The sequence below is a fragment of the Durio zibethinus genome, chromosome 21 (genome assembly GCF_047325235.1).
Source record: "Durio zibethinus cultivar Kanyao isolate XHJ-2024 chromosome 21, ASM4732523v1, whole genome shotgun sequence".
NCBI lineage: Eukaryota > Viridiplantae > Streptophyta > Magnoliopsida > Malvales > Malvaceae > Durio > Durio zibethinus.
The window spans coordinates 9,157,234-9,178,308 of NC_143182.1; the positions used below are offsets into that span (position 1 = coordinate 9,157,234).

The 21,075-nt window shown below is 31.4% G+C and overlaps 2 protein-coding genes and 2 pseudogenes across 9 annotated transcripts; 3 read left to right on the top strand and 1 right to left on the bottom strand.

Annotated features, from left to right (window-relative positions):
• Positions 1 to 708: 708 nt before the first annotated feature.
• LOC111305476 (serine carboxypeptidase-like 20) lies at positions 709 to 5,702 on the top strand. Of its 6 annotated transcripts, XM_022903052.2 has the most exons (14): positions 710 to 978; positions 1,184 to 1,329; positions 1,870 to 1,946; positions 2,052 to 2,174; positions 2,273 to 2,375; positions 2,446 to 2,483; positions 2,571 to 2,672; positions 3,358 to 3,438; positions 3,544 to 3,786; positions 4,252 to 4,317; positions 4,390 to 4,511; positions 4,944 to 5,057; positions 5,278 to 5,323; positions 5,441 to 5,702. In XM_022903052.2, the coding sequence occupies exons 1-14, from the start codon at positions 827 to 829 to the stop codon at positions 5,522 to 5,524; spliced, it is 1,497 nt and encodes a 498-aa protein (XP_022758787.2). In that variant the 5' UTR covers positions 710 to 826; the 3' UTR covers positions 5,525 to 5,702. The 6 variants fall into 6 exon arrangements, with proteins under 6 accessions (XP_022758789.2, XP_022758787.2, XP_089606136.1 ...); XM_022903054.2 differs by lacking the exon at positions 3,544 to 3,786 and having other exon boundaries at positions 709 to 978; XM_022903056.2 differs by lacking the exon at positions 1,870 to 1,946 and having other exon boundaries at positions 843 to 978.
• A 128-nt stretch (positions 5,703 to 5,830) lies between these two features.
• On the top strand, positions 5,831 to 11,560 carry LOC111306465 (poly(A)-specific ribonuclease PARN-like; annotated as a pseudogene). Its single transcript, XR_016331113.1, has 10 exons — positions 5,831 to 6,344; positions 6,696 to 6,832; positions 6,998 to 7,203; positions 7,280 to 7,388; positions 7,533 to 7,654; positions 7,738 to 7,850; positions 7,949 to 8,164; positions 8,318 to 8,964; positions 10,671 to 10,816; positions 10,963 to 11,560. The product of XR_016331113.1 is annotated as a poly(A)-specific ribonuclease PARN-like (transcript).
• On the bottom strand, positions 10,471 to 19,073 carry LOC111305477 (putative linoleate 9S-lipoxygenase 4; annotated as a pseudogene). The gene is made up of 12 exons (XR_016331736.1): positions 19,066 to 19,073; positions 18,896 to 18,964; positions 18,596 to 18,819; positions 18,058 to 18,120; positions 14,996 to 15,321; positions 14,580 to 14,820; positions 13,994 to 14,448; positions 13,801 to 13,886; positions 13,483 to 13,524; positions 12,276 to 12,547; positions 11,884 to 12,147; positions 10,471 to 11,633 (listed from the first exon to the last, which is right to left on the bottom strand). The product of XR_016331736.1 is annotated as a putative linoleate 9S-lipoxygenase 4 (transcript).
• A 690-nt stretch (positions 19,074 to 19,763) lies between these two features.
• On the top strand, positions 19,764 to 20,573 carry LOC111305479 (2Fe-2S ferredoxin-like superfamily protein). Its single transcript, XM_022903058.2, has one exon. The coding sequence runs from the start codon at positions 19,921 to 19,923 to the stop codon at positions 20,386 to 20,388; it is 468 nt and encodes a 155-aa protein (XP_022758793.1). The 5' UTR covers positions 19,764 to 19,920; the 3' UTR covers positions 20,389 to 20,573.
• Positions 20,574 to 21,075: the final 502 nt, after the last annotated feature.

Below are 21,075 nucleotides of genomic sequence, written 5' to 3' on the forward strand. Positions count from 1 at the left end.
TTATTTTTTTATTATAAAATTTATCTAATAAAAAATTAAAAGTAAAAAATCAAAAAAATAAAACAAAAAATCAAAAGCTTTAAAAAACTAAGAAAATGAAAAAAAAAAATCAAAAGGAGAAGTAAATTCACTGAGCACAGGTAGTGTTTTTAATAATTTTCTTTTTAACTAATTTCAATTAATTTGGTTACTTATATGATAATTACTATGCTAACAGTTAATTTCATTGACAAAAGATGCAGACAAATTATATAAATTAATTGTCATCGAATTATTTTTATTTTTTCTTATAATTATATATATATATATATATGCATATATGTACATGGAGACATAATCATACAAAGAGAACACACTTAAAAGTTAAACCATGAAATAAATCCATGCTTCGAAGATATCGTGCACCTTTAATTAAGGAAAGAGAGATCATCAACCCAAGGACGTATCTAAACAAAATTCCAAAAATGTCAATTGAATTATCAACCAACAACTGCAGTTTTTGTTCTGTACATCTGTCCATTTACAATCGGGCCTACCACAAACTCAAACTCATGTTTCACCAGTCACCACCAAGAGTTTCTGTTTGATTGGATCACGTCACTTACTTCAGTACGACCACTTGTTTTGTCTTTTCCTCTGTTGTCTTGCCTTGAAAGCATGGGAAATCTATACTTTGCAAAAAAACAAAAAGACATCAATTTGTACCATTATCCTCCTTAATCCGAACAGTGTTGGCAGTTTGCACCTGTCAGAAAAACAGACTCTTTAAATTCAACAAAATGTCATCAATCAATCCATAACGAAACTTTAACTCAAAAATATAGCTATGGCTAAAGATCCTACACTTGGCTTTTACAAAGTCATATACTTTTGTCTGTTCTGTAGCTTAGTGATATTAACTCAGTCAGCTCCTGAGAATGCTCTGGTCACTCAACTTCCTGGCTTTGCTGGCACTTTTCCTTCGAAGCACTATTCTGGGTATTCACGTATTCAATGTTTTTGTTACAAAATTTTCATCTTTTCCAAAATTCATTGCTTTTCTTCTTGTTTCCTATAGTATGGGAATTATAACATATGGTGGTCAAACTCTTTTTTTTTTTTGTGATTATTCATGAAATAGTTGAATTTGTTGCTGTGTACACTAATTTTGTTTTGTTATGTGGATATCTTTTTGTTCTTGAAGGTATGTGAATATTGATCAAAGTCATGGCAAGAATCTGTTTTACTATTTTGTGGAATCTGAAAGGAAGCCATCAGAGGATCCACTGGTTCTTTGGCTCAATGGTGGACCTGGATGCTCCAGCTTTGACGGTTTTGTTTACGAGCATGGTATATACTGTAGACCATCAGTCAATAAAAATATTTCATATTTTTCATCGGATGTTGAGATATTTCAGATTCCCCTTAGGGTTTGAAATAATCTGTGACTTTTGAAATATTTAGCTGAACAATGAGATTGATAAGCGTAGATGGTAAAATGAAGTTCTGCAATTTATTGACTTGAATTCACTTAGATGCATAAGGGATCCTGCCACATTAACTCAGTTGTTCTGGATCATCCTTGATGAAAACTAATGTGGGTATTTCGTGGCCAGTTGCATAATTTAGTGAGGTTTTGATGGATGCTCTTTTTCACTGAATTGATTTAGAATAAGATATAATTCATGTTTCAGATGAAAAAAAAATGAATTTTGACAGATTGCATTTAATTTCCTTGAGGGTATTCCATTTTAGTTTACCAAGATGAAAGCTGAAATGATTGCATGTGGTACCCTTTTCACCTCACATACAGCGCCTTATTCTTTCTAGAAGGAGGGTTTGGAGAAATTTTATCAATTTATAACAGTTACTTACTAGTTTTCATTCTAGGGCCTTTCAATTTTGAAGCAGCGAAGACAAATGGAAGTTTGCCTCAACTGCATCTCAATCTATATAGTTGGTCCAAGGTTGTAAATTTTAAGTTCTGTCTGATAGGAGAAAAAGGAGATGCTTGATTTGTTTATATTCATTTCTCTTCAATGTTGTAAAATATCTTAGTTCACTGGTTTCAGGTCTCCAACATTATATATTTAGATTCCCCCGTTGGGGTTGGGCTTCCTTATTCAAAGAATCGAAGTGATTATGTGACCGGTGACGTACAGACTGCCATTGATACACATGCATTTCTGCTCAAGGTAAGAAGGAATAAAATGTTATAACAGATTTTACTCATTATTGCTCAAGTCCTTTATTTGCTGACATACTTAAGTCTTAAGTATGTGTTGTCTAACAGTGGTTTGAGCTATACCCTGAGTTCCTCTCGAACCCCTTTTTTATTGCTGGAGAGTCATATGCTGGAGTATATGTGCCTACTCTTTCTTATGAAGTAGTGAAAGGTATATCCTCTTAGTTTAGACGTTATAAATTTTAGGATTAATCCAAAGTGCGGATATGAATCTGTCACAGGAATTGATGCTGGTACAAAGCCGGTTCTTAATTTCAAGGTACAAGTATCTCTGGAAACTATTTTGGTTAAAGTTTAAACTTTAAAGACATGCCTTCTAGCTGCAATCTGAACTCATCATAAACAGGGATATTTGGTGGGAAATGGAGTTACAGATGGTGCATTTGATGGCAATGCTCTTGTTCCATTTGCCCATGGGATGGGCTTGATCTCAGATGACCTATACGAGGTGCATGGAGCAGCCCCTAATATTGATATATCTTATTTTTGTGCCAGTTCCTTTTGCTTTCATAGTTAGATTTTCCATTAAATGACTCCTTACGAAAGGTGCCAGTACTAGGTATAATTACTTGGTCTGAAATTTTGCTGCAGTAAAAAAAATTTGAACTTTCCATTCTACTTTGACCTGAATCTACATTTTCAAATAGTGGATCTTCTAATTTTGCTGCAGTAAATATTTCAACACTAGACTTTTTTTTCGGTCCAAGGCCAAATATGCAATATGGTTTAGCTCTTTGAACAAGTTAAATTTTAAGTGTCTGGTAGTAGTAACTAATAGTTCTTGTTATAAATATCTGTCATAGTAACTTAAGGGGTGGATTTTAATATGACACAGTTGGGAACTCCATCCAATTATTCCATCCATGATCCATTATAAAAAGATGTGATTAAGCAACTGTACTGCACCAAGAAACCTAAGTTTCGGTACCTTTTATGACAAAAAATTCACATCCACCAAGAATTTTGATCTTTTACTAAGCTTTTGTTTGTTTCTTTTTTTTTTTTTGGAAAGTTTCCTGGTTTGTTATTGGAGGCTGTTAGATCAAACTTGCTATAAGTGGTAAAGTGAAAATAGGCCATAGTTTGTTTTTTCCAAAAAACTTAGTTCTGATAGTTCAAGCTACATATTGCAGGAGGTCAAAAATGAGTGCAGGGGTAATTTCTATCACCCACTCACTGATACTTGTGAAAGCAAACTGAAAAAATTTGATGAGGTAATTGACTGCTTAACTCCTTATATTCAATGATTTAGGGGAAAGTTCATATAATTTGAATTTGCATTCTCTTTGATTTGCCTCTCAATTTTTGACTAATTGCAGAATATAAAAGATTTAAACATATACGACGTTCTAGAACCTTGTTATCATGACCCACAAACACCTGAGACTACAGATATTAAGATTAGACTACCTTCCAGCTTCCTGAAGTTAGGGAAGACTGACAGGCCTCTTGCTGTAAGGAAAAGGATGTTTGGTCGTGCCTGGCCTGTTAGAGCTCCTGTAAGAGATGGAATTGTTCCAACATGGCCACAACTTCTCAATGGCCAAACTGTTCCATGCTTTGTAAGTTTAACTTATTCTGAATAATTATAAAGTCATCAAAAGATTCCTTTATGAAGATTGCTTATTTGTATCTTGTTTCAAGTGTGTTTTCTTTAAATACATTAATGGGCTCTTACGTTGTTTTTGTGCACTGCAATTTTGATAATATTCAGTATCCATCTAGCAATTAACCTTCTAGTTCTTATTAGTAGCCACTTCTATGGTCCATTGTTGTTGTTGGACCTGAAAGAAAAAAGGGAAAAGTGAAAAACTTTGAAGCATACCTTTGATCTTAAGGAGTTTTTGTGGTCAATAACTATCAGTTGAAGGACTTGATGCTGTCTTTTGTCATGCTAAGGTATTCCTTGTGGTCATCTGACTCCTATAGCTAATGTGGTGGTTCTTATTTATTTGTGATTTGTCTCAAACCATCTTAGTGGAAGTATTGATAAGTTACATACTCAAAATTTTACATGAATTATGTAGAATGATGAAGTGGCAACAGAATGGCTGAATGATGCAGCAGTTAGGAAAGCAATTCATGCTGAAGAGGTTAGCACTCTCGAAGTCATTATCTCTCGATGTTTTCAAAAGCAGTAATTTTATGATCATGTGACACCACAGGAGAATGTGATTGGTAGATGGGAGTTATGTACGGACAATATCTTATATACTCATGAAGCTGGTAGCATGATTAAGTATCACAAGAATCTTACTTCTAGGGGATATCGGGCACTCATATTCAGGTTAATCTTGAATTAATGTTGTATAATACTACAGTTCCTTTCAGAAATTTTGTCCTTTTTTTTTACAGTTTCCCTCATTTCTTTCTTTTTCCCATTATGGACCTCAAATGAACGTAACAAAGGACTTTTTGTGGGAATTGGTGCAAGGCATGGCATAGTTCACAAGTCCTATTTTCCTTTTAGTGTCAAAAGTTGTTTGGTTTCTACATGTTACCTAGGTGGATATAATCTGTTTTCCCTTGACCAAATCCCTGAACATTGTATTTATCTGAAGCTGCATTGATTGATCGAGTTTCATGATGTATAAACTCCCATTGCAGCTACTTGCATGAAATAATGGGAAACGAATTTCGGGTTTTAGTGCCATAAAAAATGAATGCTTCACATTTATCTTCTCTTATAAGTGGTATATGTATTTAACTTTTCTGGCAGTGGGGATCATGATATGTGTGTTCCGTTCACCGGCAGTGAAGCCTGGACAAGATCAGTTGGATATAAGATACTGGATGAATGGAGGCCATGGACTTCCGATGGACAAATTGCAGGGTACTTTCAGACCCTTTCTACCCTTAACATATGTAAATTTATCGCTAGCAAGAATCTTATCTTGATTACTGTCTGAGTCTATTACTACTAGATTTCCTAATACAATAGATGATTTTCTTTCCCAATGTAATGCCCTTCATGTTGTGTTTTACAAATTTGAATCATTTTCAATTTTTACTTTAGAATTGAATCAGTATATTTTTTGGGAATGCATTTGCAGGTATTTACAAGGTTATGAGAACAACCTGACCTTTTTAACCATAAAGGTATCACGTTTCAGACATGTTCTTTCTTTTTTTTTCATCCATAGAGAAATATTCTAAATTGTTAAAATTTCTCAGATTTCCAGTTCTGATTCAACCTTTTTGTTTTGCGTGGTCCAGGGAGCAGGGCATACTGTCCCAGAATATAAACCTAAAGAAGCATTGGATTTTTATAGCAGATTCCTGGCAGGGAAACCTATATGAATTTATCAACTTTTACCTTTGTCTTAATTATAACTGAATACTATTGTCCTATCCACATGAATACAGGAGTGAAGGGGAGAACAGATGTCATAATTGAGCCCATAGTGTTATTTTACCGTACATGAGTTATTAATATATGATGTTGTTTTTTGTAATAAGAGGTAATCTTCTTTCGTTCCGTCCAGTTTTAAGGGTTTATATTCTGATTCAAATTGGAGACCTTTAAGATGAAATTCTTTTTAAGGGTTTTAATATCGTTCAAATAATAACAACAATAAGACTCTAAGCTTTATATCTTATATTTTGGGGTTGGATGTTTTAATTTTACTTTAAAAATATATAAAGGAATAAAGAAAATGTTGGGCCAGATGCCCAAGCTCTGGCCCGGCCCAATTTATGGGCTATTTTGCGGGTTTCCCGACCCAACAGAAAATGTACTTCACAACTCCAAAACCTGAGAATCAAGGCAAAGATAGAGGGAAGAGGAAAAAATGGTAGCTTTAATACGAAGGCGTCTGTTTTGCACCAAAATTTCCCAAAAGAACCATCGGCATTGTCTCCAATGGGGCGTAAAGCAGGTAACGAAACCCAACTTCAACGACTCACTTCAGGAGTTCAAGTCCCACCTCTCCTCTTCTGACTTCGTCACAGTTTCCCTCCAGAACACAGTATCTTTCTCCGCCACTTGGCACTGCGTCTCCTCCTTCGACAAGCCGAAAACCGCCTCCCTCAAGGCCCGACGCGCCGCTGAACGCTTCCAGTTCCTCCAGTTTGCCATCTTCCCCTTTCCCATCTTTGGCTCCAAAGTCACTGCCCATCCATGAATTGTCGACCTTATTATATATATAATGATTCATTTATTTTTGAAAAAAAATAATTTTAAGTTGCAGTGAGTAAATTTCTGTTAAATTTTGAAAATTTTCAGCTATCAAAAAATAATTTCAGGATTATTATTTGTAAAATTAAGGAATTTTAGAAGAAGAAAACGAAAGCAATCATTAGTGTAACTGGAAGATTAGAACAAATTTTTTAGCTATGGGAAATTTCAGGATTATATTAAATGCTTTTCGATTTAAAAAATTAGTAGCTTTTATTTTTAAAAATTAATTATTAGTTTTCTTTTCGTTTAGGTCCTAATGGATTTATTTATTTATTTGAATTGTCATTGCAGATATAACTTCCACTTTTTCCATAGGGATGAATTAAACATCCCACATTGGGATGCCATCTTACAGTTTTTCATGTCAAACTTCGAATTTGACAGCTATGGCTCAACAAGGTTTCGATTTAATGCCTGCATTTATGATGGTAAAAAGCCTATTCTCTTCTCTTTTTGAAAACTTTCTGTATTGATTTGATGTTCTCTACACGATGACAAGTAACAAAACTAAGTGAAAAAAGAAATCATAATTGGGATCTAAATTGTCAGTGGAATTTTGAGCTAAGCTGAAAGAGTTCTTCCTTTTTTGATAGGTATATCATACTTATCCAGAGAACAAGAGTTAGTAGCAAAAGTTCGAATGGGCAATCCAATTGCTATAAATAATGTTATGGAACCTTCTTCTTCCCTACCTACTTTGCTGATACAGTATTTGTAGAAAGGGTTAAATCACGTGTTAAGCATTGGAAAAAAGCATGAACAGACTCCTCAAGCAGAAGGACGGATGATGAAAGATGCTGTGTTAGATATTTGGTTATTTAGTATCTTTTCATCATTTCCTATTGTTCAGTGTGTTTACTTCTTCTTGGCATAAGCTCTCGTAGAATCACTGAGAAAACTTATTTTAGGGGTGAATGGTATGGATCTAGACCATGCATGTCAATAGACGTTTGCAGTGAACGTCAACTTCAACTTGTGTTAGAGGTATACTCACCTGATTAAGATTAAGATCCTTCAATTAAGGGAGTGACGCAAAAGTAAATCTCATGGGATGCAGTTATAGGAAATGACAATCTTTTGGGCTTTTTTTTTGCTATTAATATCTTGAAATTTCTTTATTGGTTATAGATGTTGGCAGAGTTCCATGATGACCTTGTTGCTTTGAAAATCCCAGCAAAGGCTGGTAGTGGTGGAATCCAGGGAGTTCGTGTTATTTTAACAAGTTCAAAAGGAGATAAAGTCTTTTTGAGGTAGCAAATAAATCTCAATCCTTGATAATAATGAGTGGTTTGGTTCTTTCTAAACTCTGTCAATGGGATCTTGATTAACAGAGGGAGCTTCAGAATGTTGAAGAGGAACAAAACAAGAAAATAATAGGCTTTCAAGAAAGGATCGATTTGATATCTGCTTCACAGAAACCTGTTGTCTCCCACAATACCCTTAATGGTGCATCTATATAGAAAAGTTTCTAGTAATTTCAAACTATATTATTGTTGGTTATGTTTTCAATTAATGATACACCTAAAGAATAACTTGTCCTGCAGATTTTTCAGTTATCCATTCAAAATTCATAGCTCCACTTCCTCTCAACATGGATAAGTTCCTTTGCTCTTTACGATCAATTTTCCCACATATATTTGATGTTAACCATCTGATGAAGGAAATTGGTCCTTTAGAAAATGTGACCAACATACCTGCAGCCATATCTTACCTCAAGAATCGTTTTTTTGCACCAATTGACGTGGAAAATTCCCACAGAGGTTAGTGTGTCTCTCTAGTTATATATGCTGCTGATTTTCATCAATATCTCCTTTCGTACTTATCTAACTTGGTTATGTACAAGAACTACCAATCATTATGTTATTGTTTGCGCTTCATGTTGATGTCTTTTGTACATAATATTGGGTCTTTAGCTTTGTTAGATGAAGGCAAGATTCATGGGCAAACTGTTGTGAAAATATCTCACTTGTTTGCAAAATTATGCTCTGTGCTAAAAATCACTCCTGGTGCTTTCCAGTCTGGTGGTGAGAATGTTACTTTCTTGTTGATTGGTATGCAAGTGTCTTCAAATCATGTTTCGGAAGTTCCCAAGAATCAGTTGATGGGGGTATCAAAATTTGGACAAAGAGCCCGAGAAAAGTAGGCTGTGAGGACTGAGTTTTCTTATGGAGATTTAGGGATAGGTTGTTTGCTAGAATGCTTAAAAGCCTGCTTCAAGGGTTCCATGATGTTTTTTCTAAAGACTTTGATGTCTGTTTAGTTGATAAGAGCTGTGCCATTGTGGTTTTCTTGTGACCTAATCTATCAAGCTCTATTGGATGTGATGAGTAGTGAAGGAACCAGTGGATCATTAAGGGAATTGGTCACAGAAGGCTTAAGGGCAGCAGGTTACGAGACTTACAAGAGGGCATGTAGTTTGGGTTTATGGGAGGCAGATTTAGCAAGTTAATTAGACAAAGCCGCTGCAAGTCCTGATTGCTTTTCTCAAAGTGGTTCTGAAACAAAGACATCAGAGATTTACTGGTGCAATGACTTGATTTTAACTTGGATGACTTATGAGGTATGAAAGTTCACTTCTCAAGGATAATATCTGTATTTGCTTCAAGCCTTCAACTAAGTTGTAGGCTTGGAGTTGATGCCTAGAACATTTTAAGAACTCAGAAAATTTTCTTGTAGACCAATTGCCTGGATTGCAGCAGTATATTTGAAAATTTAGCTAGACCACATCAAGCCAGATTGACCAATATTTGGTTTCATTTGCTATCATTTCCCTTGTACCTCTGATAATACTGTTCTAATCTTTATACACCTCGATTTGAGTAATTATCATTTATCATGTGTTGAAGACTTAAGTGCTATCATATTTGGATTTTGCTTTTTGACTTTTAGATTTTGTTTTGTAGGGAGGATGTACAGAAAAAGAAAGAAAAAACTTTTTAATGGAAGTTAAAATTTTGAGGGGAGGAAGGTGAGGGGTTTGAACCTAGTGTTTTCAGCTTTGGACTGAACACCTAAGTGCCATAAAGAAAAAATTTTGTAATCCAACTTTTCTGTTATAAAATTATAAAGTGGTTATTAAACTTGATTACTATGTTAAAAAAGTTTCCACATTCTCTATTGCTATGCCCCTCTACCAAGTAAAGCATATATTTATTCTTTGTGAGTAAGAAATGGAAATTTGTTGGGCTTTTTAACATTTTTTTGCCTTTAATTTTTCAAAGTTTCATCTTTTAAGAGAAAAACAAGCAAGAGTTTACTGTAGCTGAGAGTTTTGTTTTTTGTTTTTTTTTAATGAAAAAAAATGAATATCACCATTTAGTGAGTCTACTACTAAATCCCTGTTTTTTTCCCCTAGTCTGATTAACCAGACAACCTCAAACATTTCAATAACCTCACGTTCCAAGTATATCAATTTATTAATTAGATGCTTGTTTATTTACTGAAGATTCAAAACTTTGACCTAACATGATTTTGTTTTTGGCCTTTCATACAGCTGACCCTAAAGTTATGGGATACAATACTTAATTTATTGTTGTTGTTGTTGTTAGTGGAGATTTCAAACTTGGGGTGTTAGATTTTACACAATATGGTAAGATTAAATACAATCCTTTATAAATTTATGAATTTTTAATCATTTTCCTACAAACTTAAATTTAGTTTTAACTTTTTAATTTTTCCGGCAACCTTCCGGTGATTTTCCAGTGGCATATTTGCTATTTATGAAAAGGTCTCTTCAAGACCTTTTCAATGAACTTTGAAGCTCTTCATTTGGGTGTGTATTTTAGAAGTTATGAATTTTTTTGAAGTTGGAAAAATAGGTATTTGATGATTCTAACAGCTCAAATTTAGGTCGCTAAAACTCTACTTTCGGATAAGTTTTTTGGTCGATTCTCCGCGGGCTTTTGTAGTATGAAATGTGAACTTTCTAATAGTATAATTGATTTGTTTAAATGATTTATAAGCTAAGAGAATTGAAACTTCAAAGTAAGCCTTATGAATCTGAAACTCAGAAAAATCTAAGTTATTTGTGATAATTTTCAAAGTTAGTTGGCTTTGCTTTGAAAAGTGAAAATAAAGAAACATGTTTAGATACATGCGATGAAGAGTTATACATATTGCTTTGAAAAGCAAAAATAAAAAAGTTGAATGGAAGGTTTAAGAATTTTTTTTTTCCTATACAGTTAATATACTGATGATGAAAGTCAACAGAATACATTTGAAGAGTTTATGCTTATTGAAACTGATTAAACGAAGATTTTTGTCCAGGAGTTTGCAATGGCAATGAAGAATTGCATATTTTGCTATATGGATATGCTGTTAGGGATTCCCATTGAATTAATACCCATCTTCTCCGGTCTGCCTTTCACCTTGGAGGGAGCCTTGGTTTTGGATGTGTCAGGGTACAGAAGCTTGTAGGGAATCTTGGCATGCCCCCACCTGTTCATCAGACTATATGTTTTATTCCTATCCAATATTTTTTACTCTATGTCTTTAAGTTTCTGTCTGAAATCTTGGAATTTCTTGTCAACAATTTCATTCTCTTCCCAATTGTTTTCAGGTGGCCTTTGACCCAAGTAAACTTCATCAGATGTGTGGCGTGAGAGAAGGTCCATTACTGCTACAACAAATGCCATTTGAAAATTTTCAGGCAACATCTGGGGAATGAACTTCTCAAGGGACTCATCAGGATTCTTGTTCATCTCCTCAAATTCATTTATACTTGGAATAAACTTCCCTAATAACATAGGACGATTCGGAGGCCAACCGGCATATTAATATTGCCCAAAGTTAACTGCAGCATGCAGACCCGAAGTAATCCATATGAGAGTTGTTACAGCCATTATGAGTTTTTCACGAGTTGTAAGGTCATACCACCCTAACTTTTGATCTCCATGTCCCTCATTTCTAATTTCAGACCACCATGATTGGATTTCCTCATCTTTCTTGACAGCATCGTCGTTTTCATAGAAAATGTTGACATATTCTCTCACCCATGTCTCGATGGCATCCCATATCTCAATTCCATCCTTAGCATAGGGATAGTCTTCTAAAATGAGCTTCACCCGAGAGGGAAGTTTCACCTTTTCATCCGGAGTCTTATCTGTTACTGTATTCTTGTCTAATTCTATCACATTCTCGTCTCTTTCTACCGGTTTCATTTCTGTTTGCTTCTCCTTTATTTTCGAGACATTTTCTGTGAGAGTTTCTTCTGCTTTTACTGCCATACCTCTGAAAAGTTATTGTTATCATAAATCCAGTGAAATGAATTCTATATCTTGACACAAGCACGCTTCCAAAGATAAAATCATTTCTTTTGGCAAAATTCCATAGATCAAATCATTTCTTGGAACATTCATCTATAGATAAAAAAATTCTATAGCATTTTATCTCCCATGTTTAATTGATAGCAATTCGGTCACCATTCATTCTCCTATACGTACCAAATGAAGAAGTAATACAAGTTTGATTTATAAATTACCTTTTCTCAAGATCCATTGGAAGGGCTTGCTCATCAAATCTCCATTCTTTATACAATTGAGAAGACAACCTCATGGAAAATTCACCTGTAAAAAATGTCGTCTCTACAATTCCACCTGCATTGAGGAAGATGCCTCGAGCCAATGCATTTATATGTAAGGTGTCTTTGAAATGAGGATCCAATAGCCGATGAATTGGATGCATCACGCTCAACTGTCTTCTAGTGGCAATAATGAATGGCTCAATTACTGCGTGAGTATGCAACCTTGATTGGAAAGGGGTTCAAAAAAATAAATATAATATTAGGATTCAATCTATTGCAATGATTGTAAATTTACGGTCAAAGTAGGAGCTTTCCTTAATTATAGCAAAGAAATTAATTACAGCATTTACCAATGGCTAACCAACTGGTGGTAAGCGGCATCGTTGGCTGCAACATGCATTTTTGCAAACTGCCAGAGCATTTCATCATCTGGAAATACGACCCTTTTGGAGTTAGGCAAGCGAAGTTCTATTGCGATTGGTTCTATTGTCTCCAAAGTTGAGCGTGCTACTAGTATTGTTCGAGTTGCATAAGCGCAGACACCTTCGCTATTTATCAGATCTAGAAATGGCAGGAGGTAGTCATCGTGTTCCAAGATGAATGCCTTATCTGCACTCATTCCCTGCGCCGTGTAGTAGTATATATTTAGGAAGTGAAGTTCAGTTTGTTTCGAAAAAAAATCTTTCGAATAATGAGTTTTAGAAACTATTCACATTTTTTTAGTTGAAAGAAATTTTATGTTGTTTAGATAAATTAATAAAAAATATTTTTTATTATTTAATTAATTTTTGAAAATCTTATTTTTTTCAAATAATATTAATATAACTATTAAAATATTAAAAATTAATTATTATTAAAATATATTGAAATTATTTATTGTTAAAATTATTAATATTAAAAAATAATTATATTTTAATAATATTTAATATTAAATATTATGTTAATATAAAAAGTACTTAAAATAAAACTATTTATTATTTTTATATTATTTATTAATATATTAATATATTATTTATTAATAATATTTATTAATTTATTATATTAATGGTATATTATTTATTAATATATTATTATAATATTTATTAAGTAAATTAATAATATTAATTATTATACTATTTATTAATACATTATTTTAATAGTATATTATTTATTAATATATTATAATATTATTTATTAATATATGATTTATTAATATATTATAATATAATATTATTTATAAATAAAAGTATACTAAAAAATATTGATATATAATTTTATTTGTAAGTAATTTTTTGTGAAAAATATTTTTTTAAATTCGTAAGATAATTTTTTTAAAATTTTTTTTATTGATCAATAAATAATTTTTCATTAATTAATTAATTTTTTATTAAATAAATGTATAAAAATTTAAAAATTATTTTTTTAAAATTATTTTTCACAAAATAATCGAAATCTTATTATTTTATTGATATAACTTTCTTTATTTCGCGAAACAATCGAATCCTTATCATGTTGTTGACATGACTTTCTTTGTTGATAGTACGCTATCTATCTTGAAAAAACATGTTTTCTCTTTACCTTTTCAAGACGATGGCTCCATGGGTGTAGAGATGAGACTTCCTGCAAGGTTTTTTTTTTTTCTTTTTTGAGTTGAAGATGTCAATCTATTCTATCAACCATTAAATAATGATAATTCATTAATTATTAATTAATAATTATAAAAATTTTCAATTTATATATATTTATTTGAAAATTTGATATTTATTTATTAATAAAATATTATCATATAATTTATTATAATGTATAAAATTTATATATCGAAAATATATTAAATATAAATTTGGCTAGAATATTATTAATATATATTATGAAACCTGAATTTTGGGAAAGATGGACCTTAAAGAGCCGGATTCGAACTGGATTGGTTCCTGCAAGCAATTGGCGTCCGAACTCTGTTTCCTCAAACCGTGCGTCTTCGTCCTCTGACAATAACAAGCAGGACGAAGAATATTAGTCATATACAGAATGCCCAACTCCAACCTGGAGATGCTAGTTATACTAAAGATCAAATCTAATATGGCCATCTAACCTGCTATAATAGAAGGTAATTGTGAGTTCACAAGGGGTCTTTTGGTTGCAGTAGCAACAACTTTCTTAAAAGTCTCATTACCAACTTTTCCAGCTTCTGCTTGTCCGACTCATCCATTTCTTTTTCTTGTTTTTCAGAGAACAAGTCTTAAGGGCGAGCATCTTGATGGGGTGGTGATTTTGGCTTCCTTCTAAAGAAATCTACGATGGACTGAACAATCCTAAAATCTCCTGTTGGGAGTGCATCCCTGGGAACAAAAAAATGTACAATTTTCTTGATGATATCGGGATATTCTTGATACGACCAGGGTGGGTGTTCTTGCTTCGTGGTGAGAAATCGCACAAGAGCATCGACGAAGTTGTTTCTAAGTTCTTCTTGTTTCTCGTGGCTCAATCGCTCATTAGGTGGAACATAAGTTTGAAAGCAGCCTGCTGGCCGAGACTCAGCTAAATGGTCTGTATACAACAAATACCCAAGAAGCCAACATTGAGAAGAAATTCCATCCAAGAAAAAAAAAACTATCATAATTTCTGAATTCTTCAATTTTTAAAAAACTCGAGGGAATTAAAAACAGGATTATATGTACCATGCTGGCAAGGAGGGCGGCCTGTTCTTAACCTGCGTGGATACGGATAGTCTGCAGAACCTCCCAAAACAGGCCTAGCATGCTCTCGGCCACTGTCAGGATCCCCAAGATCATTATAGTAATCATAATCATATATTCGATCCCATTGTTTCCTCTCATCTTTCAACCCTCCTCTCAGTTTCTGAAGTTCTTTCTGTCTCAATTTTTCTAACCCGGGAGGCGTTTCCCTTGGAAGATATAACTGTCAGGCGAGGGCAACAATATAAACGAGTGGCTGCTCAAGTTAATATAAAAAGTATGTTTTAGTTACAAATTGTACAAAAAGATTCGTGCAAAACCCAATAATTGTACAATTATAGTAAAAAAAAATTGTAAGCAATGTGAATCGCTGGAAGAATTGATGTTACTTAACATACTTGGTTTAAGAAGAAGACCCGTTTAACACCGGTCTTGTCGAGAGGGTATACCCAGGAACTACAATAGAAGTGGAACTTCTGATCGTCGGTAGCAGGTTTACTGTACTGTAGACTGGCCGATTTAAGGAAGAACTCATGCTTGTCTCTGTTTTCTATAACAAAAGCCCCTGGAGTCCCGAATTCTGGCACCACCGCAAATTTCAATTTAAATTCGATTATTCTCGTTGGCAGATTGATTTTACTCTTCGTGATTGGAATCTTTTCTCTGCGTGACACTGTCCCCTGGAATAGGTATGCGTTCTCACTTTCTAATCCTTTCTTGGTGCCTGTTAATTACATTACTTTATAGCCCATGAAGCGTAGGATTAATTGTTATAACAGTAAATACTATTAAATTATCAATTGAAGAACCTTATCTATATTATTAATTTTGTAGAGATTAGTGTAAAGGGAGGTGTCCACGTGGCACTTCTCCCTTTCACTAATCTCTTTTTTTTTTATTTTTGTTTGATTTTTTTATTAGATAAATTTTATATAGAAATCAATAAAATTAGAAATAATACAATAATAAGTATTCAATTGATTTTAATTTATAACGATCTAATTTAAATGCATTATTTAAAAAAAAATAGAGATTAGATCTGAGATCTTTTTAAAAAAATAAAGTGCGATTGGAATCAAATTTAAAGTGTTTCATCTTGTTTTAGTATCCATGTCATATCTCTTTCCTTTTTTATTTTCTTTGTTTTATAAAATATTTTTCTTTTTAGATTTTATTTTTTTTAATTCTATTTTTTTTAAATAAATTTTGTAATTAACAAAATCAATTGAGATAAAAATGATAAAATAATTCATATCTAATGAGTCTCAATTTATTTTGATCTAATTAGTGCATTTTCTTTTAATTCGAGATAATTTAGTTGAATTTTTTTAATTTAGCTCCGATAAGAATAAGGTTTTGGAATACATAAAAAATATATATTTATTATGTATTTAATTATATATATATTTTTTTATCAAAAATATTATTTAATACATTAATTAATAAATTGACTTGCCAACCCATTTGCTTTTTTTTTTTGTCTTTTTTTTGTTTTTTAAAATTTAATTTATTAAATAAATTTTGAAAAAAAAAATTAATGAATGTAGAGATGTCAAAACAACTTACATAGTCCAATCAAAGTTTTTTTTTTTTTTTTTTTTTTAAAAGGATTGCATTAAGTTTTGCTTTTTTGAATAATTTGAGTTAAGTCGAGATAAGATTTGAGGTGTTCTGTCTTAGCTTTTTCGAGGTATATAAAAGAATATATTTTATTATTTATTTAATTTATATTTATATATATTATTTAAAAAAATATTATTTAATATTTTAATTTAATAAAAATATATTTATATATAATTAAGTTATAATTTATATTAAAAAATAAAAATATATATATTTGTCTATATATTTCATATATTGAAACTTAGACATAAAAAATTTGCTTATCACATATTTAAGATATAATTTAAAAAAATAAAAATAATCTTATAGTAATACGTAGGACTAATATATATATATATATATTATGATAAGATACAAAGTTACCAGATAAGATGTGTTGACATAAATGTTTATGCGGATAGTCTTTCTTCATCATGTGTAGGATAATGATTATATTATATTATTTAATAAGTAACTCATTTAATAAATTATTTAAATTTAATATATTTGGATAAATATGTAAATTCAAATCAAAATATATAAAATATTAAAAAAATTTATAAATTTGAAATTCAAATATATTAAATTATAAATTACCTTTCTTTTTAATTTTAGTCATAATTCCAAATATATATAGACTTAATAATTTTTATCCAATGTCAAATAATTTTATTTAATAAATTATCTAAATTTAATATTTTTGGATATCTATTTAAATTCAAATCAAACTCTATAAAAAATTAAAGATTTTACATAAATTTTAAATTTAAATATATAAATTATAATTTATCTTTTCTTTTAAGATTTAATCATAACTCTACATATATATGTATGTATATATGTGTGTAAGTTTAATAAATTTTTATTTGTTGAAATTAGAATCTCAAAGTAAAAACAAATAGCTCATAAAGTGAGAGCATCACCTCCTAACCAATGTTATTTTATTTTTTATTATTGGTATTAGAAATTGAAGAGTATAATTTCTATTATTTGACAATTATTATTTATAGGTGTTGATAGGAATGGGCAAAAGTTGGAAAAAATAATAATCACATTATATTCATGTAAAAGTAAATTCATTTTATGCTTTTATTAGTCTTTTGTTTCTTTCATTATTATTTTTGTTTTAAAAATAAGTATGTGACGGTGTTGGATTATTTTTTTTAAATATTGATTTTTATTTTTTATTTTTTAGATTTCAATAATGAAAGAAAATTGAGAGCACAATTTTCGTATTTTATTTATTTTTGATTTCCTCTATTTGTTTGTTTCTTCAAACATTTCATTTGGTTTTATTTGTATTATATGATATTACAATTGGATTTGATTTATTCTAAAAAAATAGTTCATTTGTTTATATTATATATATATATATATATTTAGTTAAGCTGACTATTTGCTATGCATAAGTACAAAAAATTTAAATTATATACACATTCTCGATTGTATATTTGATTTATGTTCTAATAAAAAAAAAATTATATATGTTAAAAGTATATATATGTAAAAAATAAGAATTAATAAAAAGTAAATGGTTATGAGCAAATTAATAATTATGTTTTGTTGTTCAATCATATATATATATAAATATTATTATTATTATTATTATTTGATGTTTTATTTTCGGTTTAGCTTTATAAGATTTAATAGTTTAAGAATATTATGCTAATATAAATGTCTTTTACAATTTAATCAAATGATAAATTTTTTATAGATCCATATCAATTTATAAACAATTATTAATCTTGACTATTTTTATTTTATTAAGACAAAGTAAACTTTTATTAAAAATAGTGAAATGATTATAAATATCCAACCACAATTAATAGTATAATATAGCACAAAAAATAATATAAACCTAAAGAAGTTGTACCAACATCACATGATAAATCTAAAAACTTAGATGACAATATTCCTAACACTAAAAATTCATATAAACCAACAATAAAAGTCTTGACTCTTTAAAATTGAACTTTGTTTTTTTGATCGAACAAAAAAGAACGAATAACAAAATTTTTGTTGTTTAGTAAATGAATTGAAAAATTAATTTTTTTTAATGAAAAAAATTACTTTTATAATTTTTTGAAAATTTACAAAAGCTTTGACTTTAAATGAGTATTACAATATATAGGTGTATATAAATTATTATTTAATTATAACTTAACATTTATGAATGTAAGATTATATATAATAGATTAACAAAAGTTTGCATATTCTTTTATTAAAGTAATATAAAAAAATTAAGGTTAATAAAAAAAATTAAAAAATCATGTGCTTGGCAAAGGTTAAAAAGCTAGTTCTAATATATGTTAACTAAAAGATGGTGTATGATGAAATACATGATGTGGAAAATGTTTATGTATTTTGGGTTTTATATATATATATATATATATAACATGGATCCACTTTTTGACTGCTGTAAATCCGAATAGAAACTGATCGTCCAGTGGCGTAGAGAGACAGCCAAGGGCTGTGATCAATCTTAAAAGTTCCCTCGATTATGTGTTTTTCAGGGTCAGGGCGATGGCAACATGTTTGCAGTACTCCTCCACAGCAACAAACCACATTTTCTTCCATAACCTTGTTTATCAGAATTTTCAGTTCCCGTAGGTGCTTTTTCCTGTAAAAATCACCTCCTGTTTTATTAGAGGTGAGGAAAATTAATGGAGAGCTGATCAGATAATGCTTGCTTGCACTTGGAGATGATCGATATAAGCGCGGGGATGTTCTTAGCTTTCGTTGTGAGCTTTGAATCTAATGCCTTGCTTCCCCATGAGTTTTATTGTTCAGCACTTTTGACCTCAAATTCCCAGCCCCCCTCATCATTTCTGCTTCCTTCCCTCATTGTTCAAATGTTATTTAATACCATGTCATGTCGCTATCAGTAATTTCTCTGTTTTGATTTTTTTTTTTTACTTTTTATCCTATACTTAACCTTAACCCTTTATACTTATTTAAGTAAAAATAAAAAAAATGCATAATCAATTTTGAATCCCCAACCTTTAAGTATCAGCTTCTTAATATATTCTCACTTAAATTCTACTTCCCTGGGAGATATCAGAGTATACATTTTTAGTCCTCTATTTCAAATCTAATTTAATAATTTCAATTTAATACAATTTTCATTAAAAATTTTATTTTTAATATAGATTGCATTTCTATAATTTATAAAATAATAATCATTATAATTTTAAAATATTAATTTTCATTTAACTTATTTTTAATTTAATATTTATTAAAAATAATATTATAATTATCAATTAACATTTTTATTCGAAATTAGCTTTAATTAATTGAATTCTAATCTAATTCATATATCAATGCTAATAAAAATTAAAAATAAAATTGTAATCTTAATAATCTTAACTATTTAATTTTATTAATGGATTGACTATGATTATAATTAAAAATGTTACAACCGATTGTTGTTATGTTATATATTTATTAAAACTTTGCCATAACAAAGAAAACTTTCTCATAACAAAAAACAGACATTTTTGGTCCTTCAAAAAAAAAAAAAAACACAATTTTGGAAAATATTGCGTAAAAAGTTTTTTCTTCCCTAAAATGTTGGTACACTGCAGGCTGCCGAACCATAGAGAGCAGCTCCGATTAACCGAACCAAATTGCTGAAAAAAACCAACTTTCTGAAAAAAACCAACTTTAAACGGCCCTTTGAACTGAACCCCCTCTCAGTCTCTCTCTCTCTCTTTCCCCAAAAATGGCGATTTCAACACTCCAAAAACTTACCTCCCACATCCACCGCTTCCCAACACTCTCCTCCCACGTCCCTACTCGATCCTCCGCCACCTTATCCTCCTCCAACAAAGTTGTCGACCGGATCGTCAAGCTCTTCGCCATCGACCCAGAAGGCCAGAAGCGTGAGATAGTTGGCCTAGCGGGCCAGACCTTACTTCGGGCCTTGACTAACAGTGGACTGATCGATCCGGCCTCTCACCGCCTCGAGGAGGTCGAGGCTTGCTCCGCCGAATGCGAGGTCAACATCGCTCAGGAATGGCTCGAGAAGCTGCCACTCCGGACCTACGACGAGGAATATGTGTTGGTAAGGAATTCGAGGGGTCGTATCCTGAATAAGCATTCCAGGCTTGGGTGTCAGGTCGTGCTTACGCCTCAGCTCCAAGGTATGGTTGTCGCTGTCCCCGAGCCTAAGCCCTGGGATGTTCCATAAAAATTTAGAGAAATAAAGAGATATGAGGGAATTGTTATTGTATTTCTGTTGTTTTTGTGGGAGTAATAATAATTTTGGTATATTGAAAGAAACGGATTTCATTTGTGATTTTTGTGCATTGCTGCCCCCATGTGATTTGGGTGCGTAGAATTTAAATGCAAGTTATTCTACGGATTTTGATGTTATTTTGGGATTTTCTTCAATGCCTATGCTTCATTAGGTTGCTGGAAAGTTTAGGTAATTAATTTATAAGTTTTAAAAATTATTTAGAAATTGCATTTAATTTTAGTGGATTTTTTTCGTGGTTAAAGCTTGATGCTACCTGGTGTAATGGGAGCCGAGAATTCTGGGTTTGTACACCGAGTAATGACACATGGTCTTAGAGGGAACTACTATGTAACTGTGAGCATTGCGGTATTTCCTTTCTTTTTTATCTATTACCGCGTTGGAAACAAACTTTGCATCCTTCTACTTATCTTGACCTTGTTTCCTGGGTGAAGGTGGGCTTTGCTTCTAGGTGGTTGGCTTGGTTTAACCATCTCAGGATTTTATCAGCCATGCTAGGTATAACTGTCTATGCTCTAAAAGGTGCTTGTTTGTGTTATTTGGTACGTATCTTGAAACCAATAGATTGTCATTTGAATCTGGGTTGAACATTGTCTTTGAGCAATAGATTTGTAAATAGTG